At 42.4% G+C, this 17,242-nt stretch overlaps 1 protein-coding gene across 1 annotated transcript in view; it reads right to left on the bottom strand.

Moving 5' to 3' along the window:
- Window positions 1–17,242, bottom strand: part of GNG2 (G protein subunit gamma 2) — a 118,868-nt gene that overhangs the window by 17,355 nt on the left and 84,271 nt on the right. The window contains exon 3 of the mRNA XM_021701433.1: window positions 4,533–4,648. Coding sequence (XP_021557108.1) covers window positions 4,533–4,619 — 87 coding nt within the window. The 5' untranslated portion in view covers window positions 4,620–4,648. The remainder of the gene's footprint in view (window positions 1–4,532; window positions 4,649–17,242) is intronic.

A 17,242-nucleotide genomic window follows, 5' to 3' on the forward strand; every position in this document is an offset into this window, starting at 1 on the left:
AAGGGGAGCAAGCTGGACATGTCTATTAGGAATATTTGGGAGAAATGAGAAATAAATTTGACATTTTTATGGGGATCAATTTATGGAGCATCCAATTAGTTAAGAAGCAATCATTTCACCCACGCACCTGGCCTTGGCTTTCTTTTGTTCTTCCATCTACATTATTCTTCATGATGCTAACGATGCCCTCTGTCAAAGGGCATCTTTCCAGCTTACAATGATTCTCACTCCTTAACTATCCAACCCTTTCCATTCATAGGGGTGGGTTAATTCCTAGGAGCAATGTTTGTGCAATGCGGTTTGATTCTAATGTCCGTTGATTGAACTGCATGAACTGCAGATGGTTCACTCTTGCTAGAACAGAGATGCCATTCTAGCAATATGCACTTGAGACTAAAAGGAACTGACTCTATCTCTTTCTTCATGGAGCTGGAAGTGACATGGAGCTGTGAGCAGCCACCATGTCTGCCACATGGAGCAGGCAGCTGAGAAATCTATTCTTCCCGGGAAAAGAGGCAGACACACAGAGAGAGGCAGGGGCGTATAACAGAGCTCTCCTGGTCCTGATGGTCTTCCAGCTCTTATTTCTACTGCTTACCCAGCTACATTTCTGCTCTTGGAATCTGAGACACACTGTATCTTTTATAATCAATCCCTTCTTCCTGCTTAAGCAAACTTGGGCTAGGCTTCTATTATTAGACACCCAACGAGCCCTAATAGAGTGGTGAATAAATAGATTTACTGAAACCTGCTGTCCTTTACTTTTGGACATGCTCTCTCAACTTGTGCTCTAAGGACAAGCTTCCTTTTATTCATCTTTGCTCGACATCAGTGTGACTATATTGCTGTCTCATACATCTGAGTGTCACGGTCTCCATGCCCCTCTCTGTCCCTGTCCCCAGATCCCTTCCCAGCTTCCTTTGATTTCTCTTTACTTTCTGTCCTTGAATGAAATGCTAACAAAGAAACAGAGAAAGCCTGGGAGTATAATTTATATATGCCCGAGGCTTATGAACAGATAATGGGTTCATTAGCTCAATTCTCCCGGGATTTGTGATGCAGAGGGATAGGACACAAGAAGGTTTAAAAATGAATACGCTCTTCAGATCCTCTTACGGTACAGCTTCTCTCTGCAGCCCGAGTTATTCTGGAGGCCACAGGAGGGATAAGGCCGCCCCTGCTGATGGGACTCTCGAAGCTCCAGTGGCAGCTGTGCTCCCTGCCCCCCGTTTGTCATGGTCTCAGTCACAGTGGGCTCTGCCGGATGTACATAACACACTGCTGCCCTATAGAGCTTAAAGAGGTCACTACTCCAACTGCAGAAGCACATACATGGGATCTTCAGAGAGAAGCCCTTTCTTGCTGACAGGATTACGCAGGGAAAGTAGGTGGAGAAGCCGGAGTGCTCAGAAGCCTTTGAAGGGACTCCTAAAGGCAAATAACCAAGCCCTAAACCAGCCAGCTGACAACTCTGTCAACACAGTCGCAGTGTAGCCAACAGCTTGAACTAAAAATAATCTGACACTTCGCCACAGCATGCCTGCCTGGCTCTGATGTGCTGGACAAAGGCTGAATGACAAGCTGCTGCTGTATTTCCAACAGCGTGAGATCTAACGATGTAGCAAGGGTCCAAAGATTTGGATGTGAAGATTGCCTAGGAAGATCACCACCCAGCACTCAGTTTGTTAGAAGAACGCTTCCTCTCTCTTATAGCGGCGATGTCTTCGGTGCCTTCGGAAGTAGTATATGAAGGGAGTCAGGGTGTGGTGCTGCCTTCTTTCTGATGATATCTGGTGACTGTGCTCCTTGGATATCTTATTTATGTCAGTGATAGGTCTTATTCACATTTTTTGTAACCCCCTCCTAGACTAGGAGATCCTTGAGGGCAAGAGCCATGTCTTCATCTTTCTCCATCTCTGTATCTCTAGGACCTAACAAGGTCTGGCCATTTAAAAAGCTGTCAATAAAGGATTTATTAGATAAAAGAATAAATGAACAACTGAAAATTGGTAAAAATCCAACCTTATGATGAGGGCCTTTGAGAAGGATGTAATGATTGGTCTGAGTCTTCACGGAGTTACCAGAGTTTAAAGCAGAAGGTCAGAAAGGAGGATAGTGAATGTTCCAGGCATTTGAAATTTTCATCAAGGGCGTCAGAAGTGGCTCAGTATGGCAGGTGGGCAAAAAGAAAGGGATGAAGCTAAAAAGAGGGGCAGAGGCCAGAAGGACCTTGCATACTCTGCTAAGGAGTTTGAATTTTATTTTACAGGTGATGGGAAGCATGAAAAGATTTTCTGTGGGAGAGGGACATAATGAGATCTTCTTAGAGAAAATTTTCTTTGGTAGCACTATGGAGGGTAATTGATGGCAGGGATGGAGACAGGGTTGAGATGGATTTCAGGATCAACCAGGAGCCCCCTGCAGTCAGTAATTCAGGTGAGGGAGGGTAGAGGTCTGACTTATGGCTGAAAAGCCCTATTTCCGTCCTCTTCCTCCCACTGCCAGCTTCTCATCACCTCCAACACCATCACATCCTCCTTCAGGAGACAGATCTGAGGATGCTGAGGAGTAACAGAAAATGCCAACCACAATAGTGCTTCACAAATACTTTTATCTTAGTTGGGCCACTCTGAAAGGCAAAGTGACATTTTCCAGAAGGTCCATGGGCAGAAGCTTCCTCTCTCCCCACCCCTTCCAAAGAAGCACTAAATGACTCTTCCACAGTCCTTGAGCCACCTCACTTCTTGCAGCAGATTCTGTGCCCACCTTCCACTTTGTATTTTTTCAGCAAGGGAGTGAAAAAGAAGTGGCAAAGGGAAATGAGGAAAAGAGGAAGGTGTCGTAAGGGAGCGAGGCAGATGATGAGGACCCCTTATTTATCTCATTCATGAATAATAAGAAGAGTTAAAGCTGTTGAAAGAAGAGAAGCTGTTTACATGGCCGCATTATCAGAACTCAAAAAAGATTAGGACAGATAGATGCCCATGGATATTTGCTCAGCTTATTTATGAAGGAAGATCATCTTTCCTTTCACTCTCTAGCCCGTATCTGATGGGAGTTAGAAGGAGCAAACCCAGGTGTCTGGCTGGCTCAGTTAGCAGAGCATGTGACTCTTGATCTATAAGGGTCATGAGTTCAAGCCCCACGTCAGGTGTGGAGCCTACTTAAAAAAAAAAAAAGGGGGGGGAGGAGGAGGAGCAAACCTTAGACTTTATTTATTTGAGAGAGAGAGCAAGCATGAGCAGGGGGGGGTGGGGGGGAGGGAAGGAGCAGAGGGAAAGAGAGAGAGGGAGAAGCAGACTAACTGAGGAGCAGGGAGCCCAACGAGGGGCTTGATTCCAGGGTCCTGGGATTATGACCTGAGCCAAAGGCAGACAGTTAACCCACTGAGCCACCCAGGTGTCCCTCCCCTGGGTTCTTTACCTTGGCTATACAATGAAACTAACTGATAATTAAAGAAAAATGCAAAAAACCCACAAACCTGATGCCTGAATCATACCCCAAGAGATTCTAATTTAATTAGTCTAGAGTGTGGTCTTGGAATTGGTCTTTCCAGAGTTCCCTGGGTAATCTGAATGTACAGGTGGGCTGAGAACCACTATTCTAGACTGGGGGTCAGCAAAGTTTTCTGTAAAAGGCCAGAGAGTAAATATTTTATGTTTTGTGGGCCACATGGTCTCTCTTGCAACTACTCTGCTTTGCTGTTGTAGTGAGAAAGTAGCCATAGACAATATGTACATGAATGGCTATGTTCTAATAAAACCCTGATCTGGCTCATGAGCCGTAATTTATTGACCTTTGCTCTAGAAGCATACTCCAAAGGTTGGGTGGGTCGTTTAGGTTGCTAACTCTGGTATGGAGAAAATAGGAAAAATATCCTAGTTTTAAAAAGAATTTGGCATTTGGATGAATGTTCTAGCTTTATTTTAATAAAATGAGGTATGTTTCTGAGTTCCATTTGATAAAATACTTTCATTAACCCACTATGCTGTTTGACTTCTTAGGGAGATCATGTGTGATTTTTGTGTTTTGAAGGAAAAAAAATCCAATAAGTTATTAAAAAGAGATAATTACAACCTGCAGTGGTGAAGAGAAAGATTAATCATGACAGACAGACACTTCAACTTAGAACCTAAACCAAGACAGAAAAGCTAAAACCCAAATGAAAAGACAGTCTCTACAGAGTCAGAGAGGTCAACTGGTGACGTGGTAAGTTTTGTGTGTTCTCCAATTTCCTTGGCTAGAATTCAACCATGAGCTTGTTTTTCATTTGTCTGTTTTTCTGTTATTGTTTTGTTTTGAATTCTACGTGAAGAATCAGTTTTAATTTATGCTGTCATTTTATTCTGGAGAAATCTGGAGAAGGCAAAGACACATTAGAAAAATGAACTTTTTGCCCAATTACTAGGTTTCTCTCCTGCCCTCGCTGCTTTCATCACTCTCTATAGAAGGGGAGTCAAGTGACAGATGGCTGCAAATCATGCTCCTTATAATCAAGGCTGGAGGATCTGTGTGGGTTATGTGGTCCTCACCTTTATCCTATCGATGTTGGCTTCCATCTTCAGCTGTTCTACCAGCTTCCTGGCTTGTGCTATGCTGGCGGTGTTGTTGCTGGCCATTGGAATGCTGGGTGGGTTTTTCAGATACACTAGAAAAGAACACAGGAAGAAAGAATGCATCAGAGAATTCAGGAGCTGCCAAATGTGCAGGTTCATCATCATTGGGGAACTTCGAAAGAGTGGCTGTGGTCAGGCCTGGCTCTCTCAGCCCTCTACATCCCCAATCCAGCACCAAGTCTGATGGCAGGCAGACCAGGAGATGAGGTGTGTTTTTTCAAACAGCCCTCCCCCACCCCACCCACCCCACCCCAACACACACACACACACACACACCCCTCTGCACTTCCATCCCTTCTTCTGGGAAAAACAATGAAGACTGTTTACCAAATCAGTTAGAATAAGATATACTGCTGAATTAAGAAAGCAAGTCACTAAAATTATCTTAATGTATGAAATGAGCTCAAAATGGTAAAGTTGACAGTATGTATTATAACTGTTGTCATTTTTCAGGTACTACTATTGTCAGATACTCTGTTTAAGTGCCCTCAGATGATGAAGAATGAAAGGCAAGCAGAGAGGAATGATAAATTAAATAATCCTTTAGGACTAAAGACACCAAGTTTACGGTGTTCTCCTGATGGGATCCAACACCAGCTTTTTAGTTAACTGTAACCACCTCAGTCTATTATACTGCAGAGACACTGCATAGGATGTGTGGCTTTTCAGCCACAGTGTTGTTTATCCAGCATTTTAAAGAATAGCCTTTTCTCTCTGTTCTATTTGAAATATGGCTAGACACAACTATTTACTTAACTCACAGTTCTTCATCTGTAATGTCAAGGGGGAAGGATTGCCATGTCTAAATTATTAATTACATCAATGAGTTCACCAGCAGAATTCTGTATTCAGTATAACGGACTTATTACTTTTATAAATATGGAAATGGAACACAAATGTTTAGAGAGTGGAATTCTGTACTTATGTAAATTATGAGATGGTTTCTTTGCCTCTGGCTTTGCCAGATCTCCTCCCCATCATTTCCCCTACCCCCTTCAAGTCCTATCCCAATTTCATTTCTCTTCTAATTCTTTCTTGACCCACTATCTCAATTTATTTTTATTGTTCATTTCGGAAAGTACCCTATTTTATTTTTGGTGCCCATTTCCTCCACATTCTGATTGGGTCTCGCTCCATGTCAAGGTGCCATATGCTATTTCAGGACTGTCTGTGTAAATGTGCCCTTTGAGGTCACTGACACCCTACAGTGAAGCAATGTCTGAGAGCAGCAATTTAGCTAGAGTGCATGACCCAAGAAATGAGAGGCATTAAAGCCTTGCTTCAGTCAACAGTCGAATCTTGTTCTGAAGACATATTAAAAACCATGACTTCTGTTAGCTTTGGGGAATATTTTATCCAGGGATAAAGTAAAATCAGGCTACCATCTCAAAAAGGAAAGAAGACACATAGAAAACCTGAGGAAGGAAATATAACCCATAGTAAGTTCAATACAAGACTGTTACTTATTCAGTAAAATCAAAAAACAATTTTTAATTACCAAAAGAGCATAAATATGTAAATTGTCTTCTTTGGTTCTTATATCTTGGTATCTTGTTCTTCAAGGCAAAAAAAGAAATTATGTATAACTCTCTGTAAACAAAGAGGTCCCTTCATAGTGAGTGTTATTTTATAAAGAATACTGCAAAATCAGCCACCCAAATAGCATAGCATTTACAGTATAATTGGAAGATAATTAACTGTTCCCTCAACTTATTTTCAAAGGCATCAGAGACAATAAAATGGAAAGGAAGACTGAAGGGATTTTGAAGCCACAAAGATCTCTGAACTCTACTTTCATATGCTTGAAGATCAGCGGAGGGATCTTTATGTAAAAACAAAAAAACAAGAAGAGACTTTAACAACTATGATTTCATCAGCATAATTAGGGACCCAATCATCTCAGCCCCACAGGAAAATTACATGTCCCCAAACTGAACAAAAATCTAACACCCCTGCAAAACGTCACAGGACCAAGATGGAATCTTGACTTACCCAGAAGGGTAGCCTAACTCTTTCTTTCTTTCTTTTTTTTTTTTTAAAGATTTTATTTATTTATTTAACAGAGAGAGACACAACGAGAGAGGGAACACAAGCAGGGGGAGTGGGAGAGGGAGAAGCAGGCTTCCCGCTGAGCAGGGAGCCGGATGCGGGCTTGATCCCAGGATCCTGGGATCATGACCTGAGCCGAAGGCAGACGCTTAACCATCTGAGCCACCCAGGAGCCCCGCCTAACTCTTTCATTCATCCAAAGTTGGAAGTAGTCGTGATCTATAAGACCCTGGACACTGTTCTGTGACGCTAACATTTCTTCCAAACTGGAATTTATCAGACTAGAATACAGATTATCACAGAATTACCAAATCCTCATTAGGCCTGACGGAGCTTTGGGAGTCTGGCCAGCTATTCATCTGCCCTTGAATATCCAAACCAGATCACACAGTAACCTGTGTCAGAAACCATAGCTTGCCTCCAAATACCACGTCTCCTCTTTTTCATTAGTAATAACAATTTTTTTTTCTTTTTAACGGAGACCACAAGAACCTGAAGTTTAGCTGGGCATACTTTACTGAAATATACATTCTTCAGCCTCCCTTGCAGGTCGGTATAGTTATATGACCAAGTTTTGACCAATGAGATATAAGCAGAAGTGCCCTTGAAAGGTGGGAGGTGTGCTCTTTGCCTCCCTTTCCTCCAGATACTGGCCTGGAAGACGGTCTTGTTGACCATAGTGCTCCACCTTGACCTTTTAGGTTTACACTCTAGGGGGAGCAGGAAGGATCTGGGTGCGTACTGACACTGTAGAGCCACCATGCCAGTAGTGAACTGGCCATCATCTATGTGAAGAGAAGTAAGTACCTACTTTGTTTACATCACTATTGTTAAGAGTATTTCTGCCATTGGATAATAGATCTGCCATTAACTGAGTAAATGACCCATTATTTTCATTTGAGTATCTAGGAAAGTCTATGTTCTAACGCCTGTTCATGTTCCCTAGGAAAGCTATGGCTGTCCCAAGGAGATTAAGATAGAAAGTGTATGAGTTTTCTACTGCTATGATATATTACTACAAATGTAGGAGCTTAAATAATAGGAATTTATTATCTTATAGTTCTGGAGGTCAGAAGTCTGAAATAGGTCTCACTGGGCTAAAATCAAGGTGTCAGCAGGACTGCATTCCTTCTGGAGTCTGTAAGGGAAAATCTGTTTCCTTGCCTCTCCCTAGCTTCTAGGAGCTACTGGCATTCCTTGGCTCTTGGCCCTACTCCTCATTTTCAAAGCCAGCAAAGGTGAGTTGAGTTATTCTTACATCACTCTGACCTCTTCTGTAGTTACATCCCCCTCTGACTTTGCTCTGCTCCCTTCTTCCACTTTTAAGAACCTTGCAACTCTACCGGGCCCCCTCAGATAACCCAGGACAATCTCCCTATCTTTAGGTCAGCTGACTAGCAACCTTAATTCCATCTGCAACCTTAATTGCCCTTTGCCACGTAACATAACATAGTCACACGTTCCAGGAATGGAGACATGGACATCTTTGGGGTACTTCATTCTACCTACCATGGAAGAAGACCTCTGCACAGGCAGAAAAGAGAAGTGAGGAGATGGGGGCTGAGATAGTAAAAGAAGAGGGAAGGGGCAGGATGCAAGTCTAGAAATGTTGGGGAGAGAAAACATTTGAAGCCTAAATGGACTTAGTAGAAAAAGTAAACACAGGCTTTGGTTTTAGTTTTAGGAAGATACATCCTCAATGTTCTAGTTTTACTATATGACACAAAAGAATCTAATGTCACCTACTAGGGATTTACCCCAAAGATACAAAAAATGTGGTGATCCGAAGGGGCACGTGCACCCCAATGTTTATAGCAGCAATGTCCACATTAGCCAAACTATGGAAAGAGCCCAGATTTCCACTGACAGATGAATGGATAAAGAAGATGTGGTGTATATATATACAATGGAAGACTACTCAGCCATCAAAAAAATGAAATATTGCCATTTGCAATGACGTGGATGGAACTAGAGGGTATTATGCTAAGCGAAATAAGTTAATTAGAGAAAGACAATTATTATATTATCTCACTCATATGTGGAATTTAAGAAATAAAACAGAGCATAGGGGGAGAGGAAAAATAGGGGAAGAGAGGAAAAAATAAAACAAGATGAAACCAGAGAGGGAGACAAGCCATAAGAGACTCTTAATCATAGTAAACAAACTGATGGTTGCTGGAAGGGAGGGGGGTGGGGGGAGGGGGTAACTGGGTGGTGGACATTAAGAAGGGCACATGATGTAATGAGCACTGGGTATTATATAAGACTGATGAATCGCTGACCTCTACCTCTGAAACTAATAATACATTATATGTTAATTGAATTTAAATTTTAAAAAAGTCCAGTGTCACACTCATTTATTTATTAAAAGATTTATTTATTTGAGAAAGAGAGAAAGAAAGAGGGTGAGAGAGAGAGCGAGCAGGCAAGCATGAGCAGGAGGGGCAGAAGGAGAGGAGAATCTCAAGCAGACTCCATGCTGAGTACAGAGCCTGACTTGGGGCTCAGTCCCAGGACCCTGAGATCATGACCTGAGCTGAAACCAAGAGTGGAACACCTAACCCACTGTGCCACCCAGGCGCCCCAAACTTTTAGAATCACTTTGTGCATTTTCTTCTTTTTCACATCTAGCTGCTTTCCCGTAAAATCCTCCTCCTGAAGACTCAAAGCGCCATAGATTCCTAGACCAGTGTTCCAAAGAAATATGTGTTTTCCTAAAAAGTGGCTATGGTAAATAAGAAAAGTTAGCCTGTCTTCTAAGCTTGAAGTATTTGGACAATGCATCACATACATGCATATACACACACACATACACTCAGAACACTTTTCATCTTATAAAACTGAAACTCTATACCCAATAAATGTAAGTCCTATTCTTTCCTCCCCTCAGCCCTAGAAACCAGCTTCTACTTTCTGTTTTTATGATTTTGGCTACTCTAGGTATCTCGTCGAATTGGAATCATACAGTATTTATCTTTTTATGATTGGCTTATTTCACTGAGCATAATGCCCTCAAGTTTCATCTACGCTGTAGCGTGTGTCAGAATCTCCTTCCTCTTTAAGGCCGAATAATATTCCACTACATGTATATACCACATTTTGCTTATTCATTCATCTGTTGATAGACACTTCCATTGCCTCCACATTTTAGCTACTGTGAATTACACTCCTATGAACATGGATGTACAAATATCTCTTCAAGACCCTACTTCCAATTTTTTTGGATATATACGTAGAAGTGGAATTTCTGGGTCATATGGTAAATCTATTTTTAACTTCTTGAGGAATAGCCATCCTGATTTTCGTAGCAGCTACACCATTTTACATTCCCACCAAAAGTGCACAAGGGATCCAATTTCTCATCTTCCCAACACTATTTTCCATTTTTGTTTTTTTGTTTGTTTGGTTTTTTGGTAGTAGTCATCTTAATGGGTGTGAGGTGATATCTCATTGTGGTTTTGATTTACATTCCCTAATGATTAGTGATGTTGAGCATTTTTCATTTACTTATTGACCATCTGCATATCTCCTTTGGAGAAATATCTATTCAAGTCCTTTGCCCATTTAAAAAATATATTTTATTGGGCGCCTGGGTGGCTCAGTTGGTTGGGCGACTGCCTTCGGCTCAGGTCATGATCCTGGAGTCCCGGGACCGAGTCCCGCATCGGGCTCCTTGCTCAGCGAGGAGTCTGCTTCTCCCTCTGACCCTCCCCCCCCCATGCTCTCTCTCTCTCTCAAATAAATAAATAAAATCTTTAAAAAATATATTTTATTATTTTTAAGTGATCTCCACACCCAATGTGGGGCTCAAACCCACAACCCCGAGATCAAGAGTAGTACGCTCCACCAACTGGGCCAGTCAGGCACCCCTCCCCCCACCTTTGCTTATTTTTGAATCAGGTTTTTTGTTGTTGAGTTTTAGCTCTCTGTATACTCTGGATATTAATCTCTCCTCAGATATATGGGATTTGGAAACATTGTCACTCATTCCATAGATTGCCTTTTCACTCTGTTAATAGTGTGTTGTTGTTTTTTTTTAAAGATTTTATTTATTTATTTGAGAGAGAGAATGAGAGACAGAGAGCACGAAAGGGAAGAGGGCAGAGGGAGAAGCAGACCCCCTGCCGAGCAGGGAGCCCGATGCAGGACTCGATCCCGGGACTCCAGGATCATGACCTGAGCCGAAGGCAGTCGCTTAACCGACTGAGCCACCCAGGCGCCCAATAGTGTGCTTTGATGCACAAGAGTTTTTAATTTTCATAAAGTCCAATTTTCTTTTGTTGCCTGCGCCTCTGGTGTCATATCCAGGAAATCATTGCCAAATCCAATGTTGTGAAGTTTCTGCCCTGTTTCCTTCTGAGAGTTTTATAGTTTTAGCTCTTACATTTACGTCTTTGATGTACTTTGAGTTAATTTTTGTATATGGTGTTGGATAAGGGTTCAACTTCATTCTTTTGCATGTGTATATCTAGTTTTCCTAGTACCATTTGTTGAAAGATTATCTTCTCCAAGTTGAATGGTCTTGTCACCCTTGTTGAAAATCATTTAACCGTATATGTAAGCATTTATTTCTGGGCTCTCTAGTCCTAAGTTAATTCTATTCTAAGTCCCTACATATTTTATTGCCTTTGACACTATTGTCAAATGGAATTGTTTCCTTAATATCCTTTCCAGATTGTTCATTGTTAGTGTATATAGGTGCTACATCACAGATTCCAAATGGGGGAGACAAAAACTTTTGTCTTTTGTCCCTACCTGAGCTGACAGTGATTGCATGCAATGAGAAATGTTGTTGAGAAAAGAGTGTTGCACCTTGTGAGCATATCAGGCCAAGAGAAGGTGTTGACAGAGTCCTTTTAGGTGCTTAGGCAGAAGCATAGAGGCATATCAGATATCCTTTGCTAATGTTCCTGTTTCATTTTACATCTGACTGAAATTGGGCAGACATTATTTTAAGAGGGAAGGAAATGGTTTGAATATACCAACCACTGAAATAGCTAAAAGTAAAATTCTGCTGAAAAGATCATGTAGACAAAGCTTTAACACACACACACACACACACACACACACACCCCTTTTAAAAAACAAACAACAAAAAACTTTTAGTTAAAAAGAGAGGGTGATTAATTTCTGTACACTGCTCCCCCCTCACCCTATCAGCTAGTCTTTGGACTGCACTGTGATACACCATAGTTTACCTTTGCAGGGGCCCAGCCTGGCCCTGGAACCATCAGAGGCCCACCTCAAAGATGCACCCAGCTGTGGACTCTAACTCTTCTAGAAATCAGTGAGGCAGAGGGAAACAGAGTCAGCATCTGGTTCTCCTAGGGAGACTCTGGGTTCCTGAGCTCCCTTCTGGAACCTCAAAACATCTCTGGGAATCAGCCGGGGTGATGATCAAAGGTTGGTAGTGCTGGCGTGATACTCTTCGGCCCAGCAATTGGTAGCCCCTCCCAAGTACTGAAATGGGTGGTTACACAACTCTGAATTTGAATTGGAGAACTATAATGCTGCAGATTCTTTCAGAATTCTACAGCCAAGATCTCTTTTCAAAATTCAAACAATCTACCCTCTGGAAATTCCAAATGGGACTCAACCTATTCTCGAAGCCCCACACTAGACCCACTGGCAATGGTTCGCAACCAGAGGAAGTGCTACCCCTTAGGAAGCATTTGGAAATGTGTGGGGGCGGCCACATAACTGTGGGTTATGACAGTAATTAGGGGTGCTAATGGCATTTAGAGAGTGGAGGCAGAAACTCTAATGCCCTGTGGAGTGCCAGGAAACAATGAATTGGACTGCTCCCAGCCCCTCAGTGAGAAAGGGCACTGAAAAAAATAGCCATAGACCCATGCATGAAAGATCTGCTCAAAGAAAGTACTCCACAAGGAAAGGTTCAAGTAAATTGGCTTTTATATTATATCTTAGGATCCCTATTACCTTCCCAGGGACGAATAAGTGTAAGTGCTCATAATTATCATTAGCATTATTATGCTTTATGGATATTTAGTCCCTGCTTATTTAAAAGAGAGCACAATCTCTTGCAATGTGCTGGTGGAATGAGATTATGCTGGGTCATATCTGCCAGTGAGCAAAAAGAATACAAACAACCAAAGCTCCTAGAACAATTATAGAGCTTGTGTGAGAGAGATTGGTAGGACTCTGGGAGAATGTCCTAATTATCCCACCTGAATTCCAAGCCTGAGAATCATACAGAAGGCATTTTATTCTTTTCACTGATGAGAGGAGCATCCCTCCCCCTACCCCTGAACATGAGAGATAGGCTTGTTATAGAATAATAACCATTAGATGAGTTTTCTTTTTCTAAGAATACATCCAGCATTTTCATTTCTTTCAGGAGGAACTTTTCTGTTAAGAAACCATACATTTTCTTGTCATTTAGGCTTGGGAGTAAACACACAACTCCTTATTTCTGTGGCACAAAGATAAATAAATGTTTTGATAATGAGACCTTTGCGTTAGAGAGTATAGGTTAATTGTGGAGGATGCCATTCTTTTCAGGTTCTAATGGTGTTTTTTAAGCATGGCATCCAGTCTTCGTTCTGGCCTTTCATTTTAATTACAACTGTGTGTTTCTCAGAACTGTGTTTTGATATGTGCAGTTGGTGCTAAGGGGGCTTGATTTACTTGTTTTATATATTTACAGGTTAGGATGACACTGGCAATAAAACAAACAATTCTAGGTCTAGAAAACAAATCAGAAGTTTACAGTCTCCCAGTCACTTGATGCTATCTTTATTAATCTCATTTGTCAGTTAGCCATATCGTTCGTGAGCGGTTGTTTGCTGCTTTTGAGTTAGAGGACTAATTTCTAACAATTTCAATTTACAGTTCTTCAGCACCTCTACAATTAGTCACCTGGGTAAATGTCTCTGTTAACTGTTCATAACTCAGCACAAGTTTAGCTTGGTCATTTTGCCAAACTCATTTTTTGTTGTTGTTTTTGTTTTTTGGATCCCTACTCTAATTTATTCTGTAGCAAGTAAGAACACCATCATCAAATTGATGAGAGTATATATACAAGGAGTCCGGGGAAGGGCTTTCACAGTCAGAACACAAGTGAATTTCTGAGTTGTGGCTGCAATGTGAGTTGAATAATAATCGTAAAAACAGCCTGCCCGGTTTCACGGTACTTTTTTTTTGGTGAGCTATCTTTTCCTATTACCAGTTGACCACTTTGACCTGAACATACCAAAATAGCACATTTCCATGTCTACTAATCAGCAAACACTAATTTCTTTTTGGTTCTCCCACCCCTAGGGATATTTTAAATCAATAGAGGATTTATTTGTGAAGCTTGTTGCTTCTCCCTCAACACTTTCAAGCCCTGGAGTGTCAGGGCTGGAATCCACCTCACATGTTCACTCTTTCCTAATCATGTGTTTCAACAATGGGGCCGTCACAAAGATATCTTTTGGGTGTCACAATGTCCTGGTTTCCTCACTTGCCTTTGCTCATTTTTGAGCAGCCGTGTGGAGGCTGCAGGTGGCAAATAAAAAAGAGATGAGAATGGGGAGGGGGGTGTCAGGGAAGGGGTAGGATAACAGATGTCCACACAGACTTTGGCGTGGAAGCATTTGGGGATGGAAGGTATGAAATGATATTGGACTCCAGGGGGCGCTGGTTGGTATTTGAATAGGGGAGGGGAGGGGAGGGAGAGCCAGGAAGGGGAGGGGAGTCAGGGGAAGGGAGAAGAGGCACAGGAAGATAACCTCCCCTGTGGAGATGCAGGGGGTTCATGAGCACCCAGAATGCAGAGAGCTAGATGGCACAATGCTGGCTAAGGATGGATTTGTAAATAAAACAAAACCGGAGTCTTCCAAGCACCTTCCCCCTCCTCCTCTCTCCCCTCCCCATCTTTCAGGGCTTCTCATTTCTGGGAATTTGATTTTACAGGCCCCAAAACTCTCTTTCTCAGAGGACCAGGAACTCATACTAAAAATGAGTATTAGCTTCTAAACCAAGGGCTTGCCATGTGCCAGGCTCTGGGCCAAGTTCCTGTTTCCTCCTTACAACGCCAGGGACGTAAGCAGTGCATCCCTACCTGGAGGAAACCAGGGCTTGGATTAAGTCAGAACATTAGAGAGACGGGTGTTTCTAAAGCAAGCCCCCCACCAGGGAAAGCTGTTCTTCCAGCCCTTCTCAATTCACATTTTCAGATGCAGCAGACTGAGCCTAATCTGGGGACTGTGGTATATGTTTGGCCGTTTCACAAACGTAACAGCAATTTTTACGGTCTTTGTAGCTACAGAGAGAGCTAATGGGAATGAGATCTGGTGCAGAAGTTGTACCAAACAAAAATGCTACGGGGCCAGTGGGGAAGAACATGAACCAAGGGACCAGCATATCAACTTAAACTCTACTCTGGACTATTTCCATGTGGTTTTGCTGGGACGTTGCCACTTACCAAATGGGAGAAAGACACGATTGTGTCTGATTTCCCTCAAATCAGCATGGGAGCCGTCAATGCTGTGTAGGTGGCGAGTAAGACACAACACAGCTTCCCTGACTTACTTGGGTGCCAGAAACCATTATTTGAAATGACAGCTCTCTGCTTTCCAGTAAACTGCTGTTTCTGAAACAACATCTCTGTGAGATGCAGCCTTCTGCTTGGAAAGAGCATCACTGGTTAGCTGCTTTTAACCACCTTGACAAAACATAGCCCTTGAAAAATGCTGGCTCAAAATCATGGGTTTCACAGATTTTGTAAAATGAAACAGGAATGAATAGACCATGCCGCAACTTAAAAATGACACATGAGCTTGAGTTTTTATCTGAGCCCTGGATAATGCAAGGGGCTGTGTCCACAAATGGGAGCTGGCATTCTGAGATGTTAGATGGGCTTTGATTGCTCGAAGGCAAAAAGACCCATATTTTGTATGGAATAAGGTGGATTTTCTTTAAAAAAAAAAAAAAAAAAAGGAAGCCTTGACCATGAACCAGTAAGGTTCCAACAAAAGAGAAATAATGAGCTTGTTTCCATAGAAATGGCTCTGTTAACTTACTGCCCCACTACAGCAGGCAAGGGGGAGCTGGCAGGCAGTGGCCTTCTGCCTCCTTATAGGAAATTATTTATTGGTTAATTAATTTCTCTAAAAAAAATATTGTTTCAATTCTAAATCCTCAGTGGATCTCAAGCCTTAGGCAACCCCTGGAGTTCAGGGAGACTAGCCTGCCTGAGCTTTCTTGCCTCTGCTCAAATGGACCCTTAGGCTCACAAAATGGTAACATCCGAAGTCCTTTGGCCGAGCTCTTCAATGCAGCCCCCCGAGTAAGAACCGTACCCCCTCCACTGAAGTTTGTTATCACCGTGTTGTCCAGGGATATTTCCTGTGATGTAATTGACAGGTGGTACAAGAGTAGAAAAACAGGTACGAGGAGACGGTAGACCTGAATTCTGGTTCATTCTGACATTCCTAGCTGTTTTTTTTTTTTTAGTGAGAAAATCACTTCATCTTTCTGGGCCTCAGGAGCTCGGCTGGATTGTAGGACTGCACAAGTGTGCCTGATGTTTGTGACAATACATTATAAAGTACAGAGTGCTACAGAAGGAACTGGCACGAACAGGAAATGACCGCCACCATTTACTAAGCAACTACTAAGCTCTGTAACCTAGAAACATTACATACATAATCTCCAATCCTCACAACAAGGAACATGGAAAAGCAATCAGGGACTAAGAAAGGCAGAGGGAGGGGCACCTGGGTGGCTCAGTTGGTTAAACAACTGCCTTCGGCTCAGGTCATGATCCTGGAGTCCCAGGATCGAGTCCCGCATCAGGCTCCCTGCTCAGCAGGGAGTCTGCTTCTCCCTCTGACCCTCCCCCCTCTCATGCTCTTTCTCTATCATTCTCTCTCTCAATAAATAAATAAAAATCTTTAAAAAAAAAAAAGGCAGAGGGAAAAATCTAGGATTATGACCAACTGTGCCCTCTATTAACTGGGACCTTTTTTTGGGCGGGGGGAGGTGGGTAAATCTTCACATCCCATTTTGAAATTTCTAATTTGCATTGATGACTTCTTAAAGAGATGGCGATTATTTGAAAATCCATTGCAATTTGAAATTAGTAAACAAGGATTTATTAAGTGCTTACAGTGTGTGACTCAGAAGCATGTGCACGTGTTAAACATAAGAAGTTTCTACGGAAACCAGCCACGAAGTAGATGTGAGAACCCTGTGGGCTCCCTCAATAATTCTAAGAAGGCACTGCTATCTTTCACTAGTATCTTCTGGAGGGAAAGGCTCACGTCCACCTACAGCATTTGTAAGGGTTTCCTATGGGCAGAGAGTAAACTTGCAAGCCAAGCACCTGAGGCTAACTGTCTTCTGCTTCCTCCTCAGGTCTATTTCCTGTGTGTAAAGACCAGCAGAGCATCTGTGCACACACAGCAGCTTTTCCATCAAAATCTACAGTCCCTGCTGCCGCCCCACATCACTAGCCCTAACTTTCAGCCAAAAAAGCCTGTTCTCTGTTCTCCCAACACAGCCCATGCCCGAGGCAGGCATGATTCCGCTATACGGCTCTTTCCCTCACATGCAGCTGTATCTTACAGCCA

Source organism: Neomonachus schauinslandi, chromosome 9, assembly GCF_002201575.2.
Source record: "Neomonachus schauinslandi chromosome 9, ASM220157v2, whole genome shotgun sequence".
NCBI lineage: Eukaryota > Metazoa > Chordata > Mammalia > Carnivora > Phocidae > Neomonachus > Neomonachus schauinslandi.